At 40.5% G+C, this 12,910-nt stretch overlaps 1 protein-coding gene across 1 annotated transcript; it reads left to right on the forward strand.

The window, feature by feature from the left end:
- The first annotated feature begins 133 nt into the window (after positions 1-133).
- On the forward strand, positions 134-12,360 carry mthfd1b (methylenetetrahydrofolate dehydrogenase (NADP+ dependent) 1b). Its single transcript, XM_041972075.1, has 27 exons — positions 134-302; positions 1,958-2,042; positions 2,350-2,409; positions 2,545-2,598; positions 2,806-2,942; positions 3,500-3,600; positions 3,720-3,856; positions 4,819-4,930; positions 5,008-5,135; positions 5,261-5,358; positions 5,534-5,707; positions 6,218-6,354; positions 6,455-6,501; positions 6,594-6,701; positions 6,789-6,863; positions 6,946-7,048; positions 7,139-7,215; positions 7,383-7,523; positions 7,606-7,674; positions 7,794-7,905; positions 8,034-8,173; positions 9,342-9,383; positions 9,901-10,001; positions 10,128-10,305; positions 10,397-10,504; positions 10,630-10,782; positions 11,584-12,360. Exons 1-27 carry the CDS (start codon positions 265-267, stop codon positions 11,671-11,673), a joined length of 2,805 nt encoding a protein of 934 aa, XP_041828009.1. The 5' UTR covers positions 134-264; the 3' UTR covers positions 11,674-12,360.
- The last annotated feature ends 550 nt before the right edge of the window (positions 12,361-12,910 follow it).

Raw genomic sequence — 12,910 nt, forward strand, 5'->3', positions numbered from 1 at the left:
TAGTACCGCCTCACTACATCACCAAAGTTCAATGGAGAAATTACGTTATACGTTTAGTACTATTCCTGAAAGTTCTACGTCTTTTTTTCAGCGGTGCAGTAGGTTTCGTGAACGGGCACTTTTATCATCGCGAGACTCTTTTGAATCATCTGAACTTTGTGAAACTCGTCCCACTACTTCTTGGCTACCACGCTCCTCTTCTCGTCAGGCACGGAGCGTGCAGTACACACTGTCATCACCTCGGAACAGACTTTCGGACCAAAAATGTCAGCTCAAATTATTAGCGGGAAAGAGGTTTCAGCGTAAGTATAACATTTTATTTGACACGTTGAATGATGCACAATATTCTAATTATCGCTGTCAGACTTAGAAAATGTATTGGGCTAACCAAGTAGCTAACTAGCAGAATTAGAGTAACTTAACAGTTACAGCTTATATAAAAAGTGCCTAATTTTACTTGTGTGCACTATTTAAGTTTTAAAATAGTTTTGAATTTAAGTATTTATATGTCTAAGCATCAGTCTTGGCTGTGGTAAGAGCAAAATACAGTTTTAATAGTTGATTTAAAGTGAGTGTACATGATGCTGACCTCGAGAATGGTTGCGATTTTTTATTGTTTATAATCAGGAACAAATCACAGCGTAGTCTTTCTACAAAGCATATTTGTTTTCTCATCATGTTGGTCAGAGTAACTTCATTGACACTACTCATCAACATAAGATTTGTAATTTGGTTGCATCTGATTAAGTCTGGCCTCTGAGTTTGCGCTTGTCTTGCGGTATTACGCAAGATGTGTGTTGGTGTTTTATGAGCTTTGTCCTATTCGTCCACTGACCTCAAGTTAAGTCTGGCAAAACACAGATCAATATATTTTGAAATGCAAACTATCTGTGCAAAATCAGCAAAATTCGACTTAAACAAAAGGCTGATTGCAACTAAAACTTTAGAGATTTTTCAAATATTTTAGATAAAAGGGACAAATCGTTCCCCCAGCAACATGCAGAACGCTTTGCTGCATGCGCTTGTCACAAGACATGACAACATGCAGCCTGTTAACTGGCCTTCACTGCAGTCATTAGTCAGATTATTTCATGTGGCAAAGAGAAACTAGATAGCCTCTCGGCAGTAGAAGGATCTGTTGGCATTAACTCCAAAGCTTGATGAAAGCTGCTAGACAAGCGCCTGCAGGATGAAATATGGTCCTAGTTGTTTAGTGACCAGGAAATTGTTTTATTAGCTGTAACTCACATAAGAGGTGTTGTTATGATGCACTCTGTTGTGATTATTTAGGGCGCTTTCAGAACTCTATATTTAGACGAATGAGCAATAAAGCGAGGAAAAAAAATTATGCAAGGTGATGCTTGGAGTTTACTTGGAGAACTGTTATTGTTTTAGGTTCTATTTGAGGTTCAAGGGATGCAAACCTTTCTCACACAATTCTCCAAATATGTGCAGTGAGTGGATGAAAACATAAAGCAAAAGCTTTTGGTTATTTGTGTGTAAATGGTTAAGAAATGTAATCAGACATATAGCTTTGTTTGTGACAAACACAATAGACTGAGATAGTCATGAACTAAAGTCCGGTTAACTTGGTGCCACTGCTGTCTTTGATTAGTTCAGTTGGCTTTAACTAATCTTTTACTCAGATTCGGCTTATCTTATTACTCCACATAAAGTACTGGAATGCGTCCCAGTCTTCTGACTACTAAAAAATACAGATAAAGTGTAGACAGAGACTAGAGATAACACTGTTCTTCTCTGATTGTTGCATGTTGCAACTAGGTGATTTTCCACACATCTGGAGTGTGGAAAATCATTTCCAGTTTCACAACAAGAAAGCCAGATTGCATGCATTTTGGTAGAAAATATGGGACTATTTTAAGTGAATGTTGCATGAATAATTCATCTGCCATTGTTCTGATATTAAAAAGGCTTTTCTGTTGTCTTGTTTTCTCAGGCAGGTGAGGGAACGTCTAAAGAAGGATGTGGAGCAGATGAAACTCAAGGATCCCAGCTTCAGACCTGGTCTGGTGGTTTTACAGGTAAGCTGCATATAGTGATCTCTGATGAAAGTAAACACCTTCTGTGTTTTGTTGTTGTTACATTTTCTGCTGTTTTTATTGCTGTTCCCTGGAGAATGTTGGCAGGTAAGGATTCAGACTGTTTTTGTGACTTTGGCCTTGTGATTTTGTGCACTAAGGCATGGATACAGAGTGTGCAAACATTTTCTACTGACAGCTCTTGTAGATGGAGACATTTGTTGCATGCTCTGTGTGTGTGTGTGTGTGTGCAGTGAAGGGCATGTTATATACTGTAAGCATACAAGGTGATAACTTTGTGTTCTTGCAGGTTGGAGACCGTGACGATTCAAATCTGTACATTAGCATGAAATTGAAAGCAGCAGCAGAGGTCAGCAAAACCACTTGAGTCATAATTAACTTTATGATCAATATTCATAATGTGCAAGATATACAGAAGGTAAAATATATACACTTCTTGTTGTTTAAATGACTTGTTTAATTATTTTTTTTTTTATGTTTGCAGATTGGAATAAATGCAACACATGTGAGACTTCCCAAGACTGCAACCGAAGAGGAGGTGAGATTTGACTAGAAACATTAGTGCAGCTTCAATACATACAGATGGATGCTCATGTTCTAAGACTTATCATGTTTGACAGGTTATTTTAAATGTAATAAGACAGAAATGTTTGGGATTTAGGTGTTTTTGCCACTAACAACAGGTTTATTCAGCAAGCAACAGACAGAAAAGGCCACATAGGGAATGATGTCTGTGTGCTGGTAGGTTCTTCACAGTATCAGAGAAGTGAACGAGAACTCTGCTGTCCATGGGCTCATCGTGCAGCTGCCCTTGGACTCAATCCATAAGATCGACACAGAGAAGGTGACAAATGCTGTGGCTCCAGAGAAAGATGTAGATGGGTAAGAACTTGTCTCCTTTTTTAGGAATCAATCCAGCATTTTTCACAAACCCCTTTATTTGTTTTCTATTGATCCTGTCTTCAGGCCCTGAGATCAGCCTCGGCGGGCTGCCTCTGATTGGTCAACTGCCAGGAGTAGTTGTTGGGAGCTAACTTCCAAATACAAACTCCACCCATTGCTGTCTAATTGTTGTTTCCTTCGAGAATTTGAACAAATGCAGCTTTCCCTCACAGCCGAAGAAGCATTTCTTGTGTGACGTGTTGACACTGAAAATGTCACGGTGTCCACCGACTTGTCTTTCACCTTACACTGGGCAGTGAAGATGACCCCCCCCCCTTATTACTTTTAGCACCATGGAAACTGAATGTAGAGACACACCAGAAAACATGATATGTGATAAACGGTGCTGCTCACTTGTCCGATGAGTATTCAACACTATAAAACTGTAGGAAGTTCAGAAAAGCCAAAATAGCATAATAGAGCCCCTTTAAAGGAAATCTTAATTCTAACAGACATCTTTGGCTTACACCAATCTGTTCATTCTGGTTTGTCTACAGACTGACCAGCATCAATGCAGGGAAGCTGTCTCGTGGGGATCTGGCCGACTGCTTCATCCCCTGCACTCCAAACGGGTGCATGGAGCTGATCAGACAGACAGGTGAGCACTTCAGTGAATAACCGACATAACTGTGTTTCAGATTGGAAGATGTGAAAACATACTGACTTCAAGCACATTAGCTGATATGACCGAGTAACAGAATTGCTGCTTCTCTGCAGGTGTGTCTGTGGCGGGGAAGAGAGCAGTAGTGATTGGTCGCAGTAAGATTGTCGGTGCACCGATGCATGATCTGCTGCTATGGAGCCATGCCACCGTCACCACCTGCCATTCTAAAACTGCAGATCTTGCTGGAGAGGTACATTTCAGACGACGATCACAGTCACCATAATTCCCATAAATGTCTTAACATTAAGGAAGCAGGATATCAACTTAGTCTTTATTAGATTATTTAATACTATGCTCTTGGTACTATATTAATTTGCATAGAAGATCTAGTTACATTTTTCCCCTTTACTTGCTTCTGGTCAAGTTTAGCATCCATCATACAATTCTCATTTGTACCTATGCATCCCTTCATTCCACATACTCCTCAATACTTCTCTGACCATCTTCACCTTTGCATCCCTTCCCATAACCTTTAGCCTTTTTGACACTGGCCTGCTCTCCATTACCCACACAAGGCTGCGAACGTACAGACAAGACTTCCATTGTCTCTGGAATCTTTTCCCTGCTAAGGTTTCCAGCACCTTGCTCCCTACATATATTTAAAAAAGCTCCCACAATCCCATCTATTCTTCAAAGCTTAGTGTACCATATTTCTGCTTTGTTTATTGTTTTTATTTAGAGTTGCCCTTTGTTTAGCATGTAATGACCCTACTTAGATTTATTTCAGTCAAACACGGACATTTTGACACATCATGAATGTATCAAAAGCCATCTTTTCGCTTTTGACGTGCTTTTGGATTCAATGCATATATTTTCTATAGGTTAAAGTTGAAAATGCTCTACAGATCACAGATGGTCAGATTCATCAGCTGCTATGTTAAAATCTTTTTCTTACATTGAGCAGATAATGTTTATGTTGTGTAGAAAAGTCTTTACTTATCAGTCCCCACATTGTTTGCATAAGAGCACAATTCTGAAAATTAGTGAGCAAACAAAGAAACCCTAAGAGGAAGGAGGCTCCTCAAAAATCACAAGTAGTAATTAATGATGATGTACTGAGAAGTATCAAGAAGAAGATGTAGCTGCTGCCATCATGTGGCTGTTTCCACATTCACAAAGCATTTACCAGGACCTATTTTTGTTTCTGTCCAGGTGGGCAAAGCTGACATCTTGGTTGTTGGTATCGGAAAAGCAGAGATGGTGAAAGGAGAGTGGATCAAGAAGGGAGCGGTGGTCATTGACTGTGGTATCAATCACATTCCAGGTATAACCGCAGTGGTGGCAGTGTGGAGTTTTGTATGCGAGTCAGTCCGTAGAAGTCGGGGATTGTTGTTCTTTCAGATGAGACGAAAGCCAGCGGAAAGCGCGTTGTGGGTGATGTCCAGTTCAACTCAGCCAAGGAGCAAGCTGGTTTCATCACACCTGTGCCTGGTGGAGTGGGACCTATGACTGTTGCAATGCTGATGGCGGTGAGAACTTTTTCTACAGTTCACCTCAATTTAACTAGTGATTAAAGTAACAACGGAAGGAACTTGTATTATTTTATTTTTAAAGTTAAAAGGCTGAGCATGTTGGTGTTGGTTTATGTGTTTAGAACACAGTGCTGGGTGCCAAGCGTTTTCTGGAAAGCCACCAGCCTGGAAAGTGGAACATTTCTTACACCAAACTCAATCTCCAGAAGCCAGTCCCAAGGTTTGTCTTCTTTTACTCCACTTAATTGTCATGTGCTGCTAAATTCAGTAACTTTTATGAGAACTCACCAACTGTTTGCTGCACGGTAAAAATGACTGAAATACGTCCTAGTCGTCGCTGTGCCCTCCTTTGCTTAAATGAAAAGTTAGATTTTTTTTTACTTTTCTTTTAACAGTGACATAGTGATTTCTCGCTCCTGCGTGCCCAAGCCTATTGACCGCTTAGCCAGGGAGGTGGGTGTGCTGTCTGATGAGGTGGAGCTCTATGGGAAAACAAAAGCCAAGGTCCAGCTGAACATCATCAAACGACTGCAGTCCCAGCCAGACGGCAAATACGTGGTGGTCACAGGGTACATGTTGCCAGCCTTTAGCTACTCTACTGATCATGTGTGGAAAATAAGCAAATAATTGTTCCATAATACCAAACAGTTTGAGAAGAGTTAAAGTCAGAACATACTAGCAGCAAATGACACAGCCGGCCAACACTCACACATTTTTAATGCAACAAAACACACGTTTAATGATGTCTTTTCTGTTCAAGAACATCCCAGCTTCCCCTCTGTTTCGATGGGGCTTGAATATTTATTTAATTATTTTTCTTCTCTGATTTTATAGCAGTGCCGTCTGATATCAAAACCATTTGTAAAATGAATGAGTTGCTGAGGTTGAGAAATAACCTGAGCTGTACAACCCACAGTCTTATCTTTTCATAAACACGTTGCTCTTCAGATAAAAAATATTCTCTGTGTAAATAGTGTTTTATTTCACACAGACGTTTAATGACTAGAAAACATTTCTGTGCCAGTGCTTTAACTCGACTTTGAGCTACTGAGGGACTTAATGAAATTTTCTCTCCGCAGCATTACACCCACCCCTCTTGGTGAGGGTAAGAGTACCACCACTATTGGCCTGGTTCAAGCCCTGGGAGCCCAAATGAAGCTCAATGTGTTTGCTTGCGTCCGTCAACCTTCTCAGGGACCCACATTTGGCATTAAAGGTAAGCTTTGGAGGAATATGCACTCAGAGAGGTTGCATGTGTTGCAGGCTGTAGTCGTATTGGTCTGCAGTGTGTATTAATGGTTTTCTCTCGTTAACAGGTGGTGCTGCAGGAGGTGGATATTCTCAAGTCATCCCAATGGAAGAGGTAGTATTCTGTTCCAAAAAGTTTGGAATTATGAGATTTAAATATGAAAAAGAGCAACGCATTTGTTTAAGAAACGTTTTATTTTTTTGTAGTTTAACCTTCATCTCACGGGAGACATTCATGCCATCACGGCAGCCAACAACTTGGTGGCTGCTGCCATTGATGCCCGTATCTTCCACGAGGCCACGCAGTCCGACAAGGTGGGTTCTCCTCTTTTTGAGTGGTGTATAAAAATACTATATCTGCAAGTTTTTACAGGGTCATGGCATTTATTTTTTTTTTTTTAGGCTTTGTTTAATCGCTTGGTCCCACTTAGTGGAGGGCACAGGACGTTCTCCCCAATCCAGATCAACAGACTGAAAGTAAATCATCTCATTACACACTTTCATGTAAATCTTTCCTGTGCCAGGAAGGTCTGACAGGTCATTTTCTTGATTTATCTAGAAACTGGGCATAGAAAAGACTGACCCTTCTACTTTCACTGATGAGGAGATCACCCGCTTTGCCCGCTTGGACATTGAACCAAGCTCTGTTACCTGGCAAAGAGGTATAGACATCTGCAATGTCTCCATAACTGGTGTTATTCTCATAAGATGAATGACCGTGTGTTTATTTATTCATTTTAAATTAACTTCAGTGTTGGACACAAATGATCGGTTCCTAAGGAAGGTCACAATTGGCCAGTCACCAACTGAAAAAGGATACACAAGAGAGGTAAACTTTCCTTATTAATAAGCAGAGGCAGCTATGTGTTGTAAAACACACAACAGCTGCATATAATTTAAACACATAATAAGAATCAGCACTTGGAGCAATTGGAGAGTTTTCTTGTAACATACAGAACACAACTGCCTAGTTATTGATCATAATTTGTCCCCCAGGCCCAGTTTGACATCACTGTGGCCAGTGAGATCATGGCGGTACTCGCCCTCACCAGCAGCCTGGAGGACATGCGACTGCGCCTGGCCAGGATGGTTGTAGCCACCAGCCGCAGCGGACAGCCCATCACCACCGAAGACCTGGTCAGTCTCTCCATCATGATGGGACCTTCTGTGTAAGTAGAGTGGAAACAGTCTACTGTACAGTGATGTTTTTCACCTGCAGGGTGTGAGTGGAGCTCTAGCTGTGCTGATGAAAGACGCCATCAAGCCAAACCTGATGCAGACTTTGGAGGTGGGTAAAACAGTTTCACAATTCTTTGATGTTAAACATGTTGAGAAGTGTGTTCTTCCCTTGTATAGAGATTCTGGTTATGTTGCTGTAAGGGGTTTATCTTTCATTTGAACCTACAGGGAACGCCTGTGTTTGTCCATGCTGGCCCGTTTGCAAACATCGCCCATGGAAACTCATCCATCCTGGCTGATAAAATTGCTCTGAAGCTGGTAGGACCTGAGGGCTTTGTCGGTAAGAGGAACTAGAAAGACGATTAACTCTCAGTGTGTTAATGTACAGGTGAATGCTCAGTAATCCTCAAAGCTGTTATGCTTTTTGATTATGTTTATGCCCTGAACTCTGTCAACTGGGTCCAACAGTGACGGAAGCTGGTTTTGGTGCTGACATTGGTATGGAGAAGTTCTTCAATATCAAGTGCCGCTACTCAGGATTAAGGCCACATGTGGTGGTGCTGGTGGCCACAGTCCGAGCCCTGAAGATGCACGGAGGAGGACCAACAGTGAGTTTGTCTTAAGGTTTTCCTCGACTTTCCTACAACAAGCAAAATTCTTATCAGCCATAGTTCTTGATGTTAGTTTTAATAGTTACATTCACCCTTCCACCTACTGTGATGGACATCCACGTGATCACATGACACATTTTATCCATTGCGTTTGGTCCACTCATGATCATGAAAGGTTGACTGATTTGAAAGGGAAAAAACTTAATTATTTTTACTATAAGTATTAAAGGTCCCATATTTTGCAAAATTCACTTTTTAATGGTTTTGGAACAGTCATTCTGGTCCCCCCGCATGTGTAGGAGACCCGTAAGTGTGAAACTCTTTCAGGCGCTCTCTCTCCCCCCTGCTCCACCTCTAGGGAAGTAAGCGCTGAAATGAGCTTGTTTGAAAGCGTGTACGTTATGACGTCATAAGGGACAATAACCACTCCCCACAGAGCGATGGACCCGTCTACCGGCTCTCAAAGCCCGCCCTCTAAAAATCACCTAGCGCCCAGTGTTTTTCCCTCTTCGGCAACCCTCGTTAGCGGACATGGCTAAGCGACAGAAGCACTGTTCTGTTTGTGGCTGCATAAATGAACACGAAAACGTTTTTTTTACTTCCATCCACTGAACCCACGAGGACTGAGTGGATTAATTTTATTTTTGGAGGAAATGTACCCGGAAAACTTCCAAAGGTTTTGCATGTCTGTGGCCAGCATTTCAAAGAGGACTGTTTCCACAACATGGGGGCATGTAAAGCAGGCTTCGCCAACCGTTTGAAGCTGAAGCCAGGTTCAATACCAACTGTCCGTGACACAGCTGGAGAGGTAAGAGCTGGCAGTTATTTTATCGTTTCGGCCTTATTAGTCTGATAGCTTGAAAATATATTAACCTGTCAATCACCTCATGACGGGCGATGCGATGGGCGGAGCCAACAGCTGAGCTGCTCCACCAGGGTTCCGCCCACCATAAACGGCACATTTCTGAAGCTGCTAAAAAGAGGGAGGTGAAGAGAAGCCGCTGCACTCAAACGGAGGGTCGATTTGTCCATACCATGGCGGAAATATTTCATTTAGATATTAATGAATGGTCTCAGATTGGGAATAAAGTGTATAATATGGGACCTTTAATAGTGAATTGTTGGATTTATTAACAATGGCTAACTAGATCCTTTCTTTGTTCAGGTCACTGCTGGAATGCCACTGCCTAAGGAATACATAGAAGAGGTAAATAAGCCAATTGACAATGTTCTATTAATGGACTATACACGTATGGATTATGTAAAACTGGCTTCACGCCTGCTGCATGGCGTGTGCGGAACAGCACTGGCTCCTATGTTGACAGATTGGAGCATGTATGCCAGCTGAGGGGAGCACATCTTATTGCATTCAGTTTTGTTATGTTGCCTTTTTCACATGTAAAGTAAACATCAGCAAAACATATCTGCAATGATACACAGCCAAAAGATTTCCTGGCCATCATACTGACCTCATGAGCAACAATACACCCTTCGCTGCAGCTCCCAGTGTGTAGGTAAATTTACTTTCACCAGATGTATATTCTTAAAGAGGAAATCTGTGACTCTGAGGTCACAAAAAATTCAAGCATAACATAACACAGCTACAATGCAGCTGGTAGGAAACCGACCTGAGTCATATCTGCTGACTTGATTGATCACATGCTAATCTAAATAGTAAAAGCTTTTAAAATGGATGTTAAATGTGTGTTTGTGTGTGCGTGCAGAACCTTGAGCTGCTGAAAAATGGCTGCACCAACATGAGGAAACAGATAGAGAATGCAAAGCACTTCGGCGTTCCAGTGGTGGTCGCTGTCAATGGTTTCAAGTAAGTGACGAGGCGATTTTTTTTTTTTTTTAAATAGATAGCTGAAACATTTAAACTGCCCACATTTATCTCTGAGGTTTTTTTTTCTATTGGCTTTAAAGCGTTTCCTGTTGACCCATCTTACAGGACAGACACTGAGGCTGAGCTGGACTTGGTCTGCAGCATGGCCAAAGAGGCCGGAGCCTTCGACGCAGTACGATGCTCCCATTGGGCTGAGGGAGGAGCCGGCGCTGTGGCCCTGGGTCAGGCTGTACAGAGGGCCAGCGAAGCCCCCAGCAACTTTAAGTTCCTCTATGATTTGGAGGTAGCGGCTTTAACCCTGACCATTGCTGTTCTTCACTTCAATATCCTCTTTTTTTTTTGTAATACTCTTTATATCTCCAATTCTTCTTTAGCTCCCAATTACTGACAAGATCCGAATAATCGCTCAGAAGATCTACGGAGCTGATGATATTGAGCTTCTCCCTGAGGCCCAACACAAGGTGGAGCTCTACACCAAACAGGTCAGCATGTCTCAGAGTTGATATTTTTTTCCTCATCAGGTTTGTTTATCAACTCCAGCTTTCAGTAAACAGCATTTTAATGGAAAATCCTTTTTGAGAAAGTCATCTGTTGTCTTCCCCCTCAGGGTTTTGGCAATCTTCCAATCTGCATGGCGAAGACACACTTGTCTCTTTCTCATGAGGCTGACAAGAAGGGCGTGCCCACTGGTTTCATCCTGCCAATCAGAGACATTCGAGCAAGTGCGGGCGCCGGCTTTTTGTACCCGTTAGTTGGCACGGTGAGCCCTTGACACTAAATAAGGAGTGTTTAGTGTTCTGTACCAACTATACAAAAACATATTACAGTGCACACAGCTTTATTGTCTTCTTTCTCTGTTTTTTATGGAGCACTTCACAATTTTCAGTTGTTTGTCAGTGAAGTTGCAAACGTGTGACATCAGATTGTATAGATTAGGTGTGTGAGGATGCTTTGAGAGATCAACAAGACAAGGAAACACTAAATGCAGTCCATTCAACAGGTATCACCTAACTTCATATATCAAGTTTAGGAAAGAATCAGTTGTATTATTATGGTAAAATTGGATTCATATAAATTAATCCATATTCATTCCACACTGCCATAGTGGGTCATGGTTTATTTTAGATATATTTCCTAGATTAATGGTATTTAAATGTTGCTGCAGGTTCATTTATGCTTTCTTGGATGTCATCAGCAAGAGTCAGTGAAGGATGATGCATTACATAGATATTTAATCCAAATTTATGTCTATGAACTGCCCTGGAGCAGCTTCCTGACTAATCACAAAGCATTTATTTAAATTTTTAGCACACCCCTCAGGTCCTTCAACGATAGCTACAGATGTGTCTTATTTTGTCAAATGAACAGTCCAGATTTATTTTTAGGTATATATAAGGATGATAAAAAAAACAAACAAACAAGCGAATTCTCATTGCAAAAATGAAATATTTTTCTTTCATAGCTTAACTTCTCCTTATTCTTCATTTGCAACTGTTGCAGATGAATGTATGCATTTGTATCTGCATAATCTTCTCATTTAACCGTGTTTTTCTCTGTTTAGATGCCAACGATCCCCGGCCTTCCCACCCGACCTTGTTTCTATGATATTGACCTGGACCCTGAGACTGAACAGGTCAACGGGCTCTTCTAACCAAAAAAAACCCCTCCGCGAAGACATACAGCCCATGCTTCCACCTCATACAGGAATCTGTAACAGATCATGGTTTCAAATATTCCCTCTCTGTTTTCTTTTTTTACCCAGAGTTTAAATATTCCTGAAACCTCAAAGAACATTATTGAACTTGGTGAGGGTTATAACTGGAAGTTCTTTAAGCTTCTATAGTTGGCTTTCCTCACAGACGTGTCGACAAGTTATAAAACACTAATCGTAAAAACAAATCAAAGAACATAAAACGTTTTGTCAGCCTGAAAGACTTCATGACAAATCCCTGTAACAGTTCTGACCGATCAAACACGTTTCCCATCTAAGAACCCCCCACTCACAAACACAAATCCTGGACTCTTTAATTAACTACTTGTGTATATTTTGTGAACTTTGACGTGTGAGTTTAAAATGATAAACAACCTTTTTGGTTAAATTAACAACAAAATAAGACATTTTAACATAAAGCTGCCTTACAAACTGTTTTCTCATTTGAGAAATATATTTTTTAATTGATCTAATTTAATTGTTTTTCTAATCTCTTGTATTCCCTGCCCTGTGGTCCAATTGTACCTAACATTGTTTTACATTAATGATAAAATGAACATTACTATGAAGTCAAACTTCCATCAGGTTTTAAATAAGTTGTCTGCCAGAAATAAAGTTTTTTCAACAATAAGCTGCACATCTGTGTTGTCTGTTTTCATCAAAACTCACCGTATTCTTCTTTTGTCACCTCAGCAACCTTATCCTGCCGTTATTTGCAGAATCCCCTCAGATTATTTTTTAATTAGACCTATATAATTTTGTCATATACCAACATTTTTAAATATTTTCTACTGTTATTAGCACTCGTTCTTATTTCTGCTCACGTTTTAACCATTGCTCATCTTCACAAGTGTGCCACCTGTTAATTTTTCTTCACAGGAAAATAATTTGAGAAATAATTGCTAAATATTTTATTAAATACAACAAAGTATGAAATTGCAAACATTTTCCATAAAAACAGCACAGATACTATTTTTAATAGGATTTTTTTTTTTACTAATAATCAAGCAGGAATTTAACCAAATACATTTTAAGACAATATAATGAATACATATAAACCTAGTACATATAAAATATAATTACACTCATTAAAATGGGAGTATAAAATGATGAGATATTACCTTTGTTTACATTAAATGACGCAATCAGTTGGCTGTAATCTGGCGCCACCTGGTGG

Source organism: Melanotaenia boesemani, chromosome 20 (genome assembly GCF_017639745.1).
Source record: "Melanotaenia boesemani isolate fMelBoe1 chromosome 20, fMelBoe1.pri, whole genome shotgun sequence".
Classification (NCBI taxonomy): domain Eukaryota; kingdom Metazoa; phylum Chordata; class Actinopteri; order Atheriniformes; family Melanotaeniidae; genus Melanotaenia; species Melanotaenia boesemani.